Below are 18,062 nucleotides of genomic sequence, written 5' to 3' on the forward strand. Positions count from 1 at the left end.
CCTCTCCTTTCATTCTGCAAATATCTTTCTTATTTTGGGACTTTCTTTCTCTTTCTGATCAGCACAAATTTCATCTGTCAAATGCAATACTGTGGATAGGCCTATTAATACAGATTTACTTTTCTATCTTCTATCCTTATTCAAAATTGATCTCTGCCTAATCATTGCTTGTCTGCCTGGATCTCACTGCAACAACCAACAGACCAGTCTAAAACCAGCAAGAGTACCACCTTTAGTTGGTTTAAGAATTTTAGCAGGAATGGTAAGCAAGAATAGTTTAAGAAATACTTTCATATTTTATTTTATTTAATATAAATAAAAGAATGTTGACTTTTGTCGAAAGGCGATTTTTTTCCCCGCTGAATTGCTTGCTTCGAGTTTTGTCCCTACGTGGTACCCGTATCAATTTGGTTAATCCAAAATGGCGACGACCACAGTTGGAAACGTGAGTTGTTCTTTAACTAAATAATTTTGTCCTTATTTGAACGTATACATAGATGTGCTGTAATGGGCCTGTCATATTATAGTTTTATCGTCGGTTTGCCATGGAATTGTCTGTTAATTCGCGGATAAATGACAATATGCGGTCAAATTCACGTTGGCTAACCTGATAGCCTTTATGTTCTCTCTCTATTCTCTGCCAAATAGTTAACTAATATAGTTGTCTTTTGCAGGATGTTATTGACACTGACCTTCCCACTGCCGTGAGTCTACTCAACAGTCTCACAGAACAGGTCTGTAATGTAATTTAGATGGACAGCATCACAATTGGATGATATAATGCAGAGATATGAGGAGAATATAGAGAAGATATGATGATTGACACTTATATATTTACAGGTTGCTTCAGTAACAAGTCATGTCCGGGATATGATAAAGAAAGTCAGAGAGAAAGCGTTTCAGACTTCTAAGGTAGAACTATTTTTATGGTATTGAAATACTATCACACACACACACACACACACACACACACAATGTTTATGACATTTCTTTTCCTTTTTGCTCTAGGGTTTGTCTTTTCTGGACTTGAGATATCATCTGTTACTGTTTTACTTGCAAGACATCACTCATTTGATCAGTTTAAAGACAGAAGGAGAAAGTCTGAAGGATAACAGCGCAATCCACAGGCTGGTCACCATAAGGACGGTACGACATAAAAAACTGTCAGATATTCATTTTCTGTTAATATTTGCTCATTGAATAGGTTTTTTTTTTTTTTTGACAATATCCCCTTAATTAATCGTATCCATTTTTGTCAATTTCATCCATTTTTGTCAAATCCCTCAGATGAATTGATTCATTCTCTAAAATAAATTCTCAGTTTTCAGAATTCTGCCTGTTCAGGTTTCAAATCAAATGTGATAATGCAATAAACTACATGTTTAATAAATAAATAAACTTTATTTTTGCCCCATGCCTTGGTTAATTTCTGACTCTGGTACATAGTTAAAATTCACATAATGTACTTATCAGGTCACATCTGTTCTAAATCTGCATGATTCTACAGTATGCAGACTACTTTTAATGCTGTGCCAATGCTTAAAGTGTATTTTTCCCCCTTTCTGTTTTTGTTGTATAGGTTTTGGAGAAGATGCGTCCCCTAGATCAAAAGCTGAAATATCAGATTGATAAATTAGTGAGGACTGCAGTGACAGGCAGCCTTTGTAAGATTTTTTTTTTTGTTCTCGTCATTGATTGCATATTTTAAGAATAATAACGTTTATTGACTTGAATGATGGTGTTTCTTCCAGCTGAAAATGACCCTCTACACTTTCGCCCTAATCCTCAGAATCTGGTTAGCAAGGTAAAGCTCTCGTCATGTAATATAACGTAAATTATATAGTATATATTTTTATTATACATACATACATACACACCCACACACATATATATATATATATATATATATATACAGTGCAATGCATAAGTGAATACACCCATGCTAAAGTTGACTAAAAAGAGGAATAAAAAATCATATTTTGGAAATTGAACTTAATGCCTTAATTTAAAAAATTAGGAAAAATCCAACCTTTAAGGACACCAATTTTCTTTGTGAATGAATAATGTATCGTAAATAAATAAATGTTCTTCCTTAAAATACATGGTGCATAAGTGAGTACACCCCTATGTTAAATTCCCATAGAGGCAGGCAGATTTTTATTTTTAAGTATTTTTTTTTTTTTTTTTTTTAGGATACTATGCATCCTGATAAAGTTCCCTTGGCCTTTGGAATTAAAATAGCCCCACATCATCACATAGCCTTCACCATACCTAGAGATTGGCATGATTTTATTTCAGTTAGCCTAAAAGCTAGTTTGATTTGCATTGAGAGATGATCTTATGGAAAGTACCCCATGCCAATCTCTAGGTATGGTGAAGGCTATGTGATGATGTGGGGCTATTTTAATTCCAAAGGCCAAGGGAACTTTATCAGGATGCATAGTATCCTAAAAAATAAATAAAAAAAATACTTAAAAATAAAAATCTGCCTGCCTCTATGGGAATTTAACATAGGGGTGTACTCACTTATGCACCATGTATTTTAAGGAAGAACATTTATTTATTTACGATACATTATTCATTCACAAAGAAAATTGGTGTCCTAAAAGGTTGGATTTTTCCTAATTTTTTAAATTAAGGCATTAAGTTCAATTTCCAAAATATGATTTTTTATTCCTCTTTTTAGTCAACTTTAGCATGGGTGTATTCACTTATGCATTGCACTATATATATATATATATATATATATATATATATATATATATATATATATATATATATATATATTCATCCAGCTCAAATTGTGAAAGATGGAAATAAATGTTGTGATGTTATTTCCATCAAGAAGTGTGTCAATTTTTTATCAAGATTTTGTATTGACAATGCAGGTGTCGAGCACTCTGTAAAGTCTCTTCCACCACATCCCAAAGACTTTCACTGAATTTAAGGTCTGGACTGAGAGGTGCAAATTCATGTGTGAAAATGATTCTTCATGCTCCCTCCCAGTCATTCTTTCACAATTTGAGCCTGATGAATCTTGACATTGTCCTGGAATATGGCCATGATGTGTCTTCCTAGATGGTCGTTTAAGAATTGAAAAGCTACACACTCCATCAATCAGGATTAGAAGAACCGTTGCAAAACATGTAACATGCTACAAACATAATAATCACTGCAATAATGATCCAATCACAGACTCTTAAAGGGATACTCCACTTTTTTTGGAAATAGGCTCATTTTCCAACTCCCCCAGAGTTAAACAGTTGAGTTTTACCGTTTTCGAATCCATTCAGCCGATCTCCGGGTCTGGCGGTACCACTTTTAGCATAGCTTAGCATAGATCATTGAATCGGACAGGACCATTAGCATCTCTCTCAAAAAAAAAATGACCAAAGAGTTTCGATATTTTTCCTATTTAAAACTTGACTCTTCTGTAGTTACATCGTGTACTAAGACCGACGGAAAATGTAAAGTTCCGATTTTCTAGGCTGATATGGCTAGGAACTATACTCTCATTCCTGCGTAATAATCAAGAAACTTTGCTGCCGTACCATGAGTGCAGCAGGCGTAATGATATGACGCAGCGCCTGAAAATAGGTCCAATAGGTTAGACAAACTTAGTCCCGGTCACTTTGGAAGTTACCAAGCTGGGGACTATTTTCAGGCGCTGCGTCATATCATTACGCCTAATAATAGGAAAAATATCGAAACTCTTTGGTCATTTTTTTTTAGAGAGATGCTAATGGTCCTGTCCGATTCAATGATCTATGCTAAGCTGTGCAAAAGTTCTACCGCCAGACCCGGAGTTCGGCTGAATGGATTTGAAAACGGTAAAACTCAACTGTTTAACTCTGGGGGAGTTGTAAAATGAGCCGATTTCCAAAAAAAGTGGAGTACCCCTTTAAGCATTTTTCTATTCAAATCCAAACAGCGACTTGTTTTTGTTCAGCAGTGTATATATAATTTTATTTAAAATTGCTGCATTTCTTCCACACAGCTCAGTGAATCTGACAATTCAGGCGATGAGGGCGAAGAAGGAAAAACAAAAGGGGGAAAAGAGCCTTCATCCAGCAGGAGATACGTACCTCCTCGAATTGCTCCAATGCACTATGGTAAGTCATTTTATTTTGTAACAGTTCAACTTATCTTTATTTCACATTAGGATTCAGACGTAGAGACATAATTCCAGTTAATACTCATCCCAAACCCTCTCCCGTCCATGCATAGATGGGGACACGACGGAAGCAGACCGGCAGAAGGAGCGCATTGACAAACAGAAGAAAGCGGCTCTCCGCAGCTCCGTGATCCAGGAGCTCCGGCAGCAATACAGCGACGCTCCGGAGGAGATCCGAGACCGCAGAGACTTCCAGACTGAGCGGGAGAGCCGAGAGGAGCAGAACAGGTACATCATGTGGAGGTTCTAGATAATAGAGGCTGTTTTGAACCTAGTTTCACGGTTTAGATTATTCTGTAAATTAAGCGCTTGATAGTCTTTCAGATGTTTTTTCCTAATGCTCTTGGGAAATATTTTGTACAAGGAAAAACTACGAGGAGTCCATGATGGTCCGTCTCAGTATGACACGTGAGCAGAGGCTCAGGAAGAGAGGAATGATGGGAATGGCTTCACAGCTGAGTAACATCACACGATTCGGTGACATCACTGTTCTGACAGGGGGAGAAGCACAGGTGAGCTGGACAGTGGCATCATGGGTAGTTTTGCATATCTTTCAAAAGTTCCAGTTGCCGTTGTAGTGACACATAGCAGTAGTTGCATGTGTATTTCTGTAACAGCTGAAATCCACTCACATACACTGAACATGTAGAAATGCAGCGTTTATAAAAGCTTCGTGTGGTTAATCTACGACAGAGAGGACGTGAGCTATGACACGTCTGCTGATCTCAGATCCTTCATTTTAGAAAATGTGTCTGAGTGGATTTTCTCTTTTCGTAGGATATTGGTCATTCAAAACCCAAGAAAAAGAAGAAAACGATTAAGAAAAGTAAAAAGAAAAGTAAGTATTTCTTTTGTATGAGTGTTTTCAAAAATATAAGCTTCCACGGTTGCATATTAATACATATTTCATGTTTTCAGTTTTCAGGAAGCACAAGTAAACCTCTGATGCAAAGGAATTTCAACAAAATGATTTTTTCAGGATTCTAGATAATATTTGCTTGGGACAGTTTCTATTTTCCTTCCATGAACAAAATGGTATATTGAAATATGTGTGTATGTGTCTTTTTATGTAATTTTGGTTAATGCAAGCTGTTGATCTCAGTATCAATCGGATTACCTTGATTAGCATAACAAAGTGCATTCTGTTGTAAGACATTCTTGTAAATGTGATGGATACTAGGAACGTAATATGTTTACAATATTTTCATATTTAATTGACTATAAATTCAATTTTGCAGTAAATGAAGGCATGATCGTGATGGACTCGAGAGTTGAAACATGTTTTCAACCCATGTTCGAGTCTGCGTCCAATAAAGTGGCCAACTGCTGTTTTTTAAATGGTTTTTGTCCCTTCCAAATCGCAGGATTATATTAAATGTGGCCAAGTCATACTGTTGGTGCCATATTGCTTTTTGAAAAGTATATTCCTTTCAGATGAAACATGCTGTCCGAAAAAAATACACAATTCTTATGTTTGAAAACTTCAGTTGTCAAGTCACCTTTATTTATATAGCGCTTCATACAATACAAATTGTTTCAAAGCTGCTTTACAGCGATAACTTATCAATTTATTATTATTATATTAACTTATCGACAAATTATTATTAATTTGGCTGTACAGCATCTCTAAAAGATATTAGTGTCATTGTTCAGCTGAAGTCAGTTCAGTTGTAAAGATGATTAATCATTAAATTAGTTCATTAATATATAAAGCGGTTCTGCAGAATACAGCGTCATCATCCAGCTCAGTTCAGTCCGATAGTGTCAGTGCAGTCAAATGACTCAAATCAATAATGTTATTGAATATTCAGTGGCCCCAAGCATAAAATAATGCTGAGCGATGACCCTGAAATCATGATACGCAGAACTGTTTCTTGCACAGGATTTGTTAAAATTTTGATGTTTATTGTAATGGCCAGTGGGTCTCAATATGTCAAATAGGTGTACTGTATAACACTGTAAACAAACATTTTTCAGGACACAAGGGATAGGTTATGAAAGACATAGGGTAAGATGCCTTTAAAGGGATAGTTCACCACAAAAGATATTTAGAAGAATGTGGGTAACCAAACAGTTCCTGGACCCCATTGACTTCCATAGTATATACATATATATTTCATACTATTGAATTCAATGGGGACCATTAACTGTTTGGTTGAATTTATCAATTCAACTGTATGAATTCAAATGGAATGATTTCACTCAATTAGCCTATAGGTTTTAATGAAAAGTAAAGATGTTTGATATGTACATTGCTTGCATGGAATTATTAAATAACCGCATCAATTACAAAATCTGTTTAAAAAAATAAATAACATGCCATTTGGGGCCTTCTGTGCCAAATCATCATCTAAAAACCCTTTATTAACAAAAAACACAACAAAACTTTGAAAACCAATATAACACAATGTCACAGATCACTATTTTCCAGAGACACAAAATTAAATTAACCTCAAAAGTGTTGAGATGAAATTTTACTATCGTTCAGAGCATATTTTTTTTAATCTCTTTTTTTTGTTGTTTGTTAATTATTTAGGGTATATATATGGCAGAAAACTAAAGCTTGGACATTTTTTGAGTCCCCGTAACATAATTCAGGTAAAATCTGTTGTACGTTATGCTGGCATGAGAAACTTGTCTCGCCAAAACCACAAGAACCAGAGGAGTCCTCTGCACGGACCCTACGGCCAGCTTCAACTCCTCCCTCCAAATGCAAACGTGACGTATCCCAGTCTTCAAGCTGAAAGAACTGGATGATATATTCTGAATGATCAATGCACATTCTGACTTATGATGCAGTCTGGAATTAAACCACACCATGTTCATTCGTCTAACTCAGGGGTTTCCAAACTCTGTCCTGCAGAGAACATGCCTCAACACACCTGCCTGGAAATTTCTTCTGTGCCGACAAGACATTGATTGGTAGGGTGAGGTGTGTTTAATTGGGGTTGGAACTGAGCTGAACTTTGCAGGATTGGACAGCCTTGGTCCCCCGACTGAGCCTGGTGTTTCTTAAGTTTTTTTTTTCTCCATTTCTATCACAGATGGAGTTTGGGTTCCTTGCCACTATCATCTTTTTGGCTTGCTCAGTCAGGGACACTTAATATCCGACAATAATTATCAATATCATTAATTTGATTGCACTGACACTACTGGATGAGAACTGTACTGAACTGGGTGATGACATCATTCACCTTTATAGATGAATTTAACTAGTTGCATAACTGATGAACTTTACAGTTATTGAACCGAATCAACGCTAAACTGATTTCAACTGAATAATGACTGTTTACTATTGTCTTTCTAGAGCTGCTTTACAGCAGAATTTAATCTGTTTGCATCATAGAACATAGTTTTTCTGCTTATTGTACAGCTGCTTTGAAACATTGTATTGCTATAAAGGTGACTTGACCAAAATCATTAAAAAAATATATATATATATGGTGGGCATCCTGTCTGGCCAAACCACTGACAGGCTTCCCACACCTTTTGACCAATAAATCCCCCTACTGGATAATGATTTCTAATCATTTTACATATGTCGCCCTCAAAAATGGTGATGTCTAACCAATATCTTTTTTTTAGAAAATCTTTTCTAAAAAACCATGAGAAACCCACAGAGGCAAACAGAAACTTAATGGTCTTAAGATTCCCACCTCAAAAAAAAGACCCAAACGCTTAAAGTACTTTTTACACAATGTCTTTTATTTTTTTTCTAATTACAGACTCATGGGTTAAAAATAAAATAAAAAAGGAAAACATCTTTTCTCTTTTCGTCCATACCCACTCCCCCATCTGAAAAAGGAAAACGAACAGAAACGAGAAAACCATCTGCACACAAATCCCCCTCCCTCCCCCCAAAATAAAAGCTCCGAAGCCCTCAAGTAACCGATACCTGTAGCCCACGCGTTAGTGCTCCATCGTGCCCTAACTGCACTGTGCGCTGAGACAGACAAGGCCCTAGAAGAACCCTCCCCTTCAACCTCTATCTGGTCCTGCCTCTCTCACTCACTCGCAATTTAAGCAGCCATTGCTCTATCATGGCTCTGCCTTCACGATATATAAATTTGTGTGGTGGATGTGTGCGGTGTATGCGGTGTCTGTCTGTATGTGTTAACATGGGCCTGGTGCATCTCAGTAAATTTATGTTGGTAAAGCTCAGCGCTTGTTATTGTAATAAATGCCTCCCGCAGTGGGCCGGTGGTCGCCCTGTCCCCCTCCCCCTCCCCCCCACACGGAGAGGATGGGGTGAGTGTGCATAGCGGGAGCAGAAAGAGACAGAGACGCCGCCGAGACGGTAGGGGGCGCCGCGGCCACGGGAGGAGGGGTAGTCAGTCTCCACTGGTCCTGAAACCTGAAACGACAAGAAGTGGTCTAATATACAAAGAGAGAGCAAGGAAGAGGGGGGGTTGGGGAGGGGGGAGCACAGGAACAGAGGAAGGAAAAAAAACTGATGGTCGGGAATGGCATATGGCAGCATGAGACAAAAAAAAAAAAAAACTCTTAAAACACAAAAGAAAAGATCTCAGAGCTCAGGCCATGCCATCTTACAATAGTCGTATGATGTGGAAGATGGTTCAAGAACAGTAAAACGTAAAAACAACGCGAACTCTAAACCATTGTCGGAATAACAGGTGGAGGAGGTAATCCGAGTGAGGGATGAACAGGAAAGAAAACAGCGCTGGGGGGGAAAAGGGATTCCAGAGAGCACAGACAAATAGAGAATATGATCTCAAATAGCACAACTTTGTGAAAACAACAACATTCTTGCTATTAAATTGTTCACATATTCACGGTACAATAATAATAATAAAAAAAAAAGTTAACATTTTTTTTTTTCTGTTTGCCTTTTTTGAATGCAAACATAAGAGGGGCTGTTTGGTGAGAGAAAAATCACAGCCAGACAAAAGGACACATCTGCAGCCTGAGATTACATCATCATCTTCTCAAATTTAAACAAATGCCACCAAATCTCCCAGACGGCCATATTGTACCTTACCAGGGCGATCGCAACACCTCCTCACACCCACGCGCACACACAATCGCACACTGCGGCCAGTCAGTCTGTCTTTCCAGGAGATGCTCTTTTTTTCTTTTTTTTTTTCTTTCTTTTTTGTCTTTTTTTTTCTTCTTTTTTTCTTCCTTTATTGAGAGGGGTCTTTTTTCTTTTCTATAGGGATATGGGGTGATAGTAAGGGGGATTTCATAGGGGGGTAGGGAGGTATTAGTAAGGGGAGTACCACGATGTTGTTCGCCCTCGGCCCCTGGAAAAGAGAGAGAAAAAGAGGGTGAGTTCTTTTTTGTGATTGGTTTAAGAAGACGGACACCAATTCAGTTTTTTGGGGTATGAGTGTATATCAGTAATATGCATTTTAAAGGGCCGGTTGAGGACAAGCTGAACGTTTATGCACTCACGTTACAGGTATACGCAATTCAAAATATGAAATGAAATGTATACCCCTCTTCTACGGATAACAAGATTTAAATAGTGATCAATGCAACCATGTGTGAAGAATCCAGTAATGTGGTTTACTATAAAGGGAAGCTGAGGAAGATTATCCAACAGCAGAATGTGTGTGCGTTAGTTATATTCAAGCTTTATAAATGGTCTAGTGTCCAGTGTTGGGGACAGTGAAAGCACGCTCTCCCTCTTTCTCTCTCTCTGAACGGGGCGGCTCCTGTGGTCTCTGTAAGGGAGAGATCCTGGGGACATGAACCCTCGAACACATGCACACAGTTACAGTCATCGACACACAGCTTTCCACAAATGGACTGGGCCACAGAGCGCGCACACACACACACACACTCGCACATATATACATTAATAAATGCAGTTGCATCCATTCAGGCAGCCAGAGACGCTCGTCATTCACACAAAACCCCCTCCAGGAACAGCCTGTGCTCTTTGTGGCACAGAAACCTGTTATCGGTTGGATTCTAAAACAGTCAATATCAGGCTGCAGGAATGAACCCTCCATTCTGGAAGTGAACACATTGTTATTCATGCGAGGGGTGAAAATGTACCAAACTAGGTTTTTCTAAAGCAAACTTGCCTGAGGTCAAACACACACTTGCCTTTAAGTTATTCAGAGCTGAGCTTGACATCAGCTACATACTCAAACTTGTAGGATCCCATTGGCTAATTATAAAGATATAGAAATATACAATCATAGTCACCTAATAAACATCAAAATTATTTGGGTTTGGGATAAAACAAATTCTTCAACCATTCACTAACACAAGCTCCACTCTAACAAAAAAAAGTCAAAGTGTGGCAGTGCATGTACAAGAGTTTCCCAACAAACTGATGTACATGATTCTGATTCATAAAATGATTTCACTCTACCAGATCTTAAAAGACAGGAAATATTCAAATGCTCCCAAAAATCTTCAATTTAAAGTCCTTCATCACACTAGGTTATCAAAACAATTGAAGCCAACAGTAATGATACAGATATAGACCTGGTTTCACAGACAGGGCTTAGATTAAGCCAGAATTAGGCCTTAATTTAGGCCTTAATTGGGACATTTACCCCCCGGTTCCACAGACAAGGTTTAAGATAGTCTAATACTAAAATGCATGTTTGAGCTGTTTTAACTGAAAGCAACTTGCACTGACATATCTTAAAAAATATCAGTGCCATTGTTTTGTCTCGAGATGCACACCAGTAATGTTTTTTTGTTTTTTTTTGTCTAAAGCACATTTATAAAAGCTGTTTAAATGTCCTAATTGAACTAAGGCCTAATCCTGGCTTAATCTAAGCCTTGTCTGTGAAACTTGGCCCTTAGTAGCTTTTTTTAAATGTTCCTTAGAAAAATACATTACTGGTGTGAATCTTGAGAAAAACAACAACAATGGCACTGACATATTTTAAGATCAGTACAAGTTGCTTTCAGTTATGACAGTTCAAACATGCATTTTAGTCCGGAGCTAGGCTTAAGCATTGTCTGTGATACCAGGCAATAGAGTGCCAAATCTGTCCAGAGGGCCTATCAGGCTTTAAGTTGAGTGTCGAAACCTAGCAAGATGCCTACTGAGACAGGACCACAGGTCTGCCCTTTTTGAAAATTCCCCATTTAGGCATCTAACTCTGTTTTGAGGCACAAGGCATACATGATCTTCACATTGGGAAGCAGGTTATTGACTTTGAAACCTCTGGAGAGTGTGAAGGATCATTCATGCTCAGAATCTTACACTGCAGGAGGGAAATGGAGATGATAACGATGTGTGTTTTTAATGGTTTCTGTAATTGTTCCTCAGTTTTCCTTTTAACATGACGACACAGAGGGGTTTGTACAGAGAGTGCAGACTACAAAAGAGAGTGGTGCAGTTCCTTCTCTCCTCACACCGAGGCATTAAACAGCAGCATGCATACATACAGGAGACAGACTGCGGTTACACTTTAATTTAAGGTGACGTAGTTACATTGTAATTACTCAAATAAGCACTGAGTAATATTAATTCACTAAATGTACTTACTATAGAGTTAGGGTTTGGTTTAGGGTTAGTTACTTGTAATTATGAATAATGTACTATTTTACTTTAGTAAGTACATGTAGTAACGTGTAACTATGTCACCTTAAAATGAAGTGTTACCCAGAATGCTTTACACTTGCAAACTAGCACAGAATGCTTTAAAAGGTAACAAAAAAAAAAAACAGAAAAAAAAAACAGAAAAGTTGATGGATTTTAAGAAATGTCATGTTATATATATAAAAATGGACAATTTTTTTATACATTTTTTTTCTTTTGGTAATTGTTCCTGAAATGTTTCTATTACACGATGGGATTAATAAAAATAAAATAAAAATAAATAAATAAATAAAGCATGGATATTTAGAAACATTTAGATCGTCCCCCACCCAATGCGCGCACACTTTCACATCAGCACTCTCTGTCAGGATGGAGCCTGTGTGTCAGTCAATGTCAAACGTGCAGGTTGGCATGGAGCTCACCTGAAGGCCCGTCCTCTGCCTCTGGGAGGTGTGTAGCCACTGTAGTAGCGTGCCCGGGATGAGAAGTTTCCTCCCCGTGAGCGGAAGCGGGCCCGAGGGAAACCGCGGTCTGTGGTGCTGATGCCAGGACGATTTGTTCTCTTGGCCCCAACCTGGAAGAACAGTTGGGAAATTTAAGGGCGCTTTCACACTTGGTTCGATTGCTCCCCCCTACCCCCTGACGGAATGTGTTCACATTATATTATTCGTATCCGAACCGCGGTACGCTTGCGTCATCAAGGTGCAGCTGGTGCATAATCGTGTTGCTTGGTAACCGCTATGAATGAAAAGGCGTAAAAATGGATAGAAATGCTTGCTTCACATGTGTTGTTCTTTTTTATACAGATACAGAAACACACTTGCATCTGTCTGCCGCAAAACTATTAAAATCGTTCCAAAGACAGTGGACTGTCCGCCGAAGACAATTTTTGTGGAGGCAAGCAGAAATCATCTGATAATTGCCCGTTTTAGGGCTTTGACGATTAATTATCTGTTTTAGGGCTTTGACGATTATGACGATTATTTGTCTGTTTTAGGGCTGTGTCATACATTTTTTGTGAGCTTCATTTATTAAATAATTGTGATGAATTTAATCCTTTGTAAGTTATCATTTTGCAGTGTAAGATTACAATTAACACCTTTAAATATTAAATAAATGTATTCAATAGCTGTGACAATTTTTTTTTTTATTAAACTTAGTGAGTGTATAAATCAGCAGCAAAAAGTAATTCTTGAAAACATCTGCTCAGTAATTTTATCAAATCTAAACGGGTTAAAAACAAATTACAATTCAATCATTTATTCATACATTTAACAATTTTATATTTATATATGAATGTAAAGAATTATGTATTATTGTGTATATGTGTGTGTAATGTATATATATATATATATATATATATATATATATATATATATATATATATATATATATATATATACATACACACACACACACACACACACACACACACACACACACACACACACACACACACACAAATAATATGCAATTAAATTATGCTTATTCTAAATGTACTGTGCAGCTTTTTAATGGGGCAACAAGACATGATAGATATGACAGAACAAGATAGGCTTTTAATAATCTTTCAGTGCGCAAAACCATGATAATATGAAACGCTTCAAAACAGAGCAGAACAAAGCGCGTATGCAGAATGATGTGCTTAAAGCAACATGGAGTCACAATGCGCATCGCTGCACAAGATCACATTTAAAAGTTCACGGCACAAAGTGAAGAAATGCGAGCGTACAAATCCTAGTGTATATCTGTCCAACAGTTTATTTATCATTTGTTTCTTCACAGTTTTAAATTCCAGTTATTGTGCGTTTGATGCCCATTCAGTCCTTGTAATGTGTGTGATCTAACAGGCACAAGTCGTTTAGAAACAGTTTTACCGTGCATCCTGTCGTAACTGGACAACGCGCTGAATGGAGAATGATTGACAGCCGCAGAGGAGGGAAGACGAGTTTCCGTGACCTTAAATTTAACGATGCAAATATACTTATGTCCCTCATATTAAGCTATGGAATGGCTTCAGATGACTTTGAATATATTGCTGGAAAACTTAATTAGTGCTTGTCTATTTCTTTTAGTCCATGACTCCCCCCTTGTGCCGTAGGCCTATAAAAGAGCGCAATAATCGTGGTTGTCTTAATCGCGGTTAGATCAAATAATCGCGATCAGACGGTTATTTAATTATCACGAAAGGCCTATATTCAGGTAAGAAATACTACAGAAATTTAAGTAATCAAATGTAAAATAACTGGATCGTCTTCATTGTAAAAATTAAATACAGATTAATGTTTACAATTAGTTACAAATGTTATTCAGTCAAGAACAGAGAGTGATTTTCTTTGTCTTTTGTTCTTTTACTAACAGACAGGAAGTTTTTGACTTTAAGAGTTTTTGCACGGATCCAACATACCGCATTGACATTTTTTGTGTGCATTTGACCGTTTAAGCACAGTAAGCCACTCATTTTGGTACTTGCGACTCACAAGCTGCTTGAGACTGAGAGGCAGCTTGTGCTCTCCCCTTATATGATAAGCGGTGCGTGTTTTTGGTCTGAGGGCAAAACCCGCAGGTATTAGTAAACTATGCACAATACAAGTACTATATAACCAGAGCGAATGAGACGAGTGAGTGCGTCACTTCGTCATCAGAGAGAAGAGAGCGAGAACGTGCAGCTGATGTTATTGCCTGTGCTGCTGGCAAGAAAACGGACCGGCTCGGAATCGGAAAGACGTGAGACTGACCGGGTCACTGGTCTGGGCCGAACAAGCGGAAAATCTGCCGATTCCGGTCCCTGGCCGGTCGATCGGTGCATTTCTACTACTGAAGTGTTTGTCAGTGCTTTATATCTGCTTCAAAACTAATTGACTTTTGAATATGTCAAGACAATTTATGTTATGCCTCATCTCACCTTAATCTGCCTTCCTCTGAATAAGGACTCATCCAGTGCCATGGCCGTCCTAACAGACTCCTTGTCTGCAAACTCTATATATGCAAAACTGAAATGTGAAAAGGGCAAATGATCATGAGGGCAGTCAAGGTCAATTAAAAAGAACAGGAAAGCATATACTGAAACTGCTATGAATTATTAATTGTTCTGGACAAATATATACATGCATTAGAAACTAAGTAAGCATATTGTTAAAGATTTAAAGACGACAGAAAGTAGATTTGATTAAAGCTGGCAAATTATTAATGGGAACAGCTTGAAAATACTGTGAACCAGAATAGCTAAAGAACAATCTCAAACTCAGTGTCAAGTCCACATATAAAAAGTATAAAAATCACACCACATACCGAAAAAAGACCATACTAATTATGGCAATGTTCCTACAGATACTGAGTGGCCATGCACAAAGATAAATAGTTGTTTATATAAAAATACATATTTCTTTATAAATAAGCTCTAAATTATGAAGAGAAAAATGCTTTTAGTTTAGTTTGCCATTAATAATTTGTGTTCAATTAAACACTCATTTTATTTAACAATACTTCTTTACTAGTATCACAGCCAATATGCCTCAAATTCTAGATTTGTTTTTCATTTCAGTGGTTACTGTTCACTATATCTGGGTTAAGGTGATGCATCAATGCCTTCTCTAAACCTACAGTGCCTATCTAGAGCAGACGCTGCACAACATAGAACAAGAAAATGAGACGCCCAAGAAAAGGACAAATACGACAGGTAGGAAAGTGCAGGTTAAGAGAATGCATGAATTACCCTTTAGGATGTCCTGTAAACTTGTCACACAAGATGGTGACTCTGTTTACGGACCCACATCCGTGGAAGTGCGCCTCCAACTCCTCTGCCGTCGCACCATAATCCACCTGCAAGAGACAAAATCTTATCACTACCATTTCTACCGTCAAGCATGAAATTAATGACTCCAGCTTGTAGGTGTGAGAATAATTGCCCATACATTTCCAACATAAATAGATCTCCCATCGGCTTCCATCTTCTCTTCAATGGACATGATGACAGGGCCAGCTGCAAAGAGAAAACATTATTTCCACACAACTCTGATAAATCATGAAGTTGCATATGTTGATGAATGAGAGTTTCATAGTAACCCCATTGTCGGCAAGGTTATTGCATAGCTTCATCTCTGAAGTCTATTTTTCGTTCTGTTTCTAGTCATATCTCTATTGACCTCAAACGGTCCAGTGTTAGTTATTCTTCTCCTAATGCAGTCCTATGCTTCATCACTGTCTGTTCTGCAATGCTCTCCTTTAATTCAACCTTCCTTCCCAAGACTTGCCCGTTCTCCCTCCCTCATTCATTCAGTCTCACTTACCAGGTGGAGGACTGAGATTCATCTGTTTCTCCACCTCGTTCTGTAGCTCCTTCAGTTTCTCTGCCTCCTCCTCCATCTCTCTCACCCGGGCTTTAATTGCCTCCAACTCCTGAGAAACCAAATTAACATGCAAATTTAGACCTTAGACATTTAGAATATTAAACATTCAAAAAAATCGTTGCATAGCTAGATCCTGATATTGAAACGAGTCAATTATTTTGAATGTGCCTGATCGACATTGGATCCAAATGCATCAGTATCATGTGTTTCTGCTAAACCCATTTTGTCAAAATCAGTCATTATTTTCACCGGTTTTCATGGAGACAGCATGCACATGCACTTTCACACACGTGATTATGCACTGGGCTCTTTCAAACCATGTATTGTCCAGTCAGCAATACGCCCTAAGCATGATGCCATCCGTGCAGGCATTGTTGTGCGCGAGCGAACACACTTTTGGTGTGTATTCATTCACACGCACGCACACAAGTTTCAGCAGTGCTGCATTGCAGGGCAGTCGCTTTGGATCGCTCCTAAAGTAACACAGCATGGATGTGATGGCCCCTTTTACGCAGTTAAGATTTTGCATGATACGATTTAAATAGAATACACAACCAACAGCATATTATGAAGTAACTAATGATTAAATACGAGCCATAAATAGAGCAGAATTGCATGATGAAATAAGGTAGCCATGCATTCAGCATGCAAATACATGACCTACTCTAGTTCCAATAACGTTAATGTGCATGGAGAGAAATGCACCAGCCCAGCCCTATTGCCCCATCTCCATCACACACACTCGCAAAAATCGCCAACAAATTATACAATGCATCACGAGCGGCATTTAATCTCTAAAGTACATCGAATACAACGATCACGGCGATGCAGATGTGCATGACATACAGCGTTTTGCCCAACGACAACTATGCAGCTTTCCTTAATGTAACCAATTCGATGGAAAATCAGAAAATAAAAGCCTTTCACGCCTTTTTAACATGTCACACACGTCGCATGAAGATTTATTCCATTGCAGAGGCCAAAAACAATCACGCGCAATTACCAACGCGACTTACTTTTTCACGCCACAAATATTACTGATCAGAAAAGAGGCGTGTTTACCGTGAGCCGTCTGCTTCTTTGCGGATGGATCCACACACTGCTGCGGCTAATGGCGGCCTGTCCTACCCTCGCCCCTGTCTCTTACATCTCCCGTCGCGCATTTTTTGCGATGAAGATTTTTTCCCTCCGCTAGGTCTGCAGATCTGGCGCAGAGGAACCCAGACGGATGTTGCGCCAACATGGCGGCCAGCAGCACGCATGTCACTCACTAATTCTACTGCACTGCGTGAGCCACAATGGCGGACAAACCGTCCTGGCAAAACCGGTTTCGCGTACACATGATTATTTGGTTTGTAATTCAGTTTTATTTCATTTTAAAAATGTGAGGTTGAAGAGGAAGTTGGGGTGAAACCCTATACCAATATACGAAATGAGTCGTTAAAGCGGGTGTGATAAGTCCTTCACTCACCGGATCTTCAATAGCGGCCTCTCCCTCGTCTAATCCAGGTTCTTCATCGCCGGCGCCTGGGTCTTCAAGTTCTGAGTGACCCGGGTCTGAGTCCAGCAGAGACTCATCTGCCAGTCCGTTACCAAACTCCGCCATCGCCTGATTCCCGGTGGTCCGACGCGCCTCGTGGCTGAACTACAGGCCGCGACTCTCGCAGGGGGGAGCAAGAGAGAGGGGCAGGGGAGGAAATTAAAAAAACGGCGGAAAACGCCGCTCACCAAAGTTAAAATGGGGAATAAAAAGCCCGCCTCGCTTCCTCTGGAGCTCAAACGTGTACTTCCGCGAATAAAACAACTACACTATTTAATCCAAATATAAATAGGTTTCACTTGGTCAATATGTCGCAATTACTACTCTATTTACATTAGAAGACAAATTCAGAAAAGCAAATGTGTATTCTTCGCGAGGGCTCGTGTGTTCCAGAACAGAAATGGAAGCCGAGGGCGGGGATTCCGAGCACTGCAGGCGCACTATCGAAAGGTGATTGGACAATTC

The 18,062-nt window shown here is 38.7% G+C and overlaps 2 protein-coding genes across 6 annotated transcripts; one reads left to right on the plus strand and one right to left on the minus strand.

Annotated features, from left to right (window-relative positions):
* The first annotated feature begins 388 nt into the window (after positions 1–388).
* On the plus strand, positions 389–5,655 carry ngdn (neuroguidin, EIF4E binding protein). The gene is made up of 11 exons (XM_084102450.1): positions 389–445; positions 675–734; positions 841–912; positions 1,009–1,146; positions 1,580–1,664; positions 1,752–1,804; positions 3,998–4,112; positions 4,228–4,402; positions 4,539–4,686; positions 4,952–5,012; positions 5,093–5,655. The coding sequence occupies exons 1-11, from the start codon at positions 422–424 to the stop codon at positions 5,110–5,112; spliced, it is 951 nt and encodes a 316-aa protein (XP_083958576.1). The 5' UTR covers positions 389–421; the 3' UTR covers positions 5,113–5,655.
* A 2,203-nt stretch (positions 5,656–7,858) lies between these two features.
* Positions 7,859–18,012, minus strand: pabpn1 (poly(A) binding protein, nuclear 1). 5 transcript variants are annotated; one of them, XR_014604442.1, is made up of 8 exons: positions 17,529–18,012; positions 15,998–16,106; positions 15,623–15,690; positions 15,424–15,530; positions 14,614–14,701; positions 12,131–12,282; positions 9,174–9,438; positions 7,859–8,528 (listed from the first exon to the last, which is right to left on the minus strand). XR_014604442.1 is itself a non-coding variant. In XM_084102451.1 (7 exons), exons 1-7 carry the CDS (start codon positions 17,661–17,663, stop codon positions 8,333–8,335), a joined length of 855 nt encoding a protein of 284 aa, XP_083958577.1. In that variant the 5' UTR covers positions 17,664–18,012; the 3' UTR covers positions 7,859–8,332. The 5 variants fall into 5 exon arrangements, 3 of the variants coding, with proteins under 3 accessions (XP_083958577.1, XP_083958579.1, XP_083958578.1); XR_014604443.1 differs by having other exon boundaries at positions 9,169–9,438; XM_084102451.1 differs by lacking the exon at positions 9,174–9,438.
* Positions 18,013–18,062: the final 50 nt, after the last annotated feature.

The sequence above is a fragment of the Abramis brama genome (genome assembly GCF_963993115.1).
Source record: "Abramis brama genome assembly, chromosome: 24".
NCBI classification, from domain to species: Eukaryota; Metazoa; Chordata; class Actinopteri; order Cypriniformes; family Leuciscidae; genus Abramis; species Abramis brama.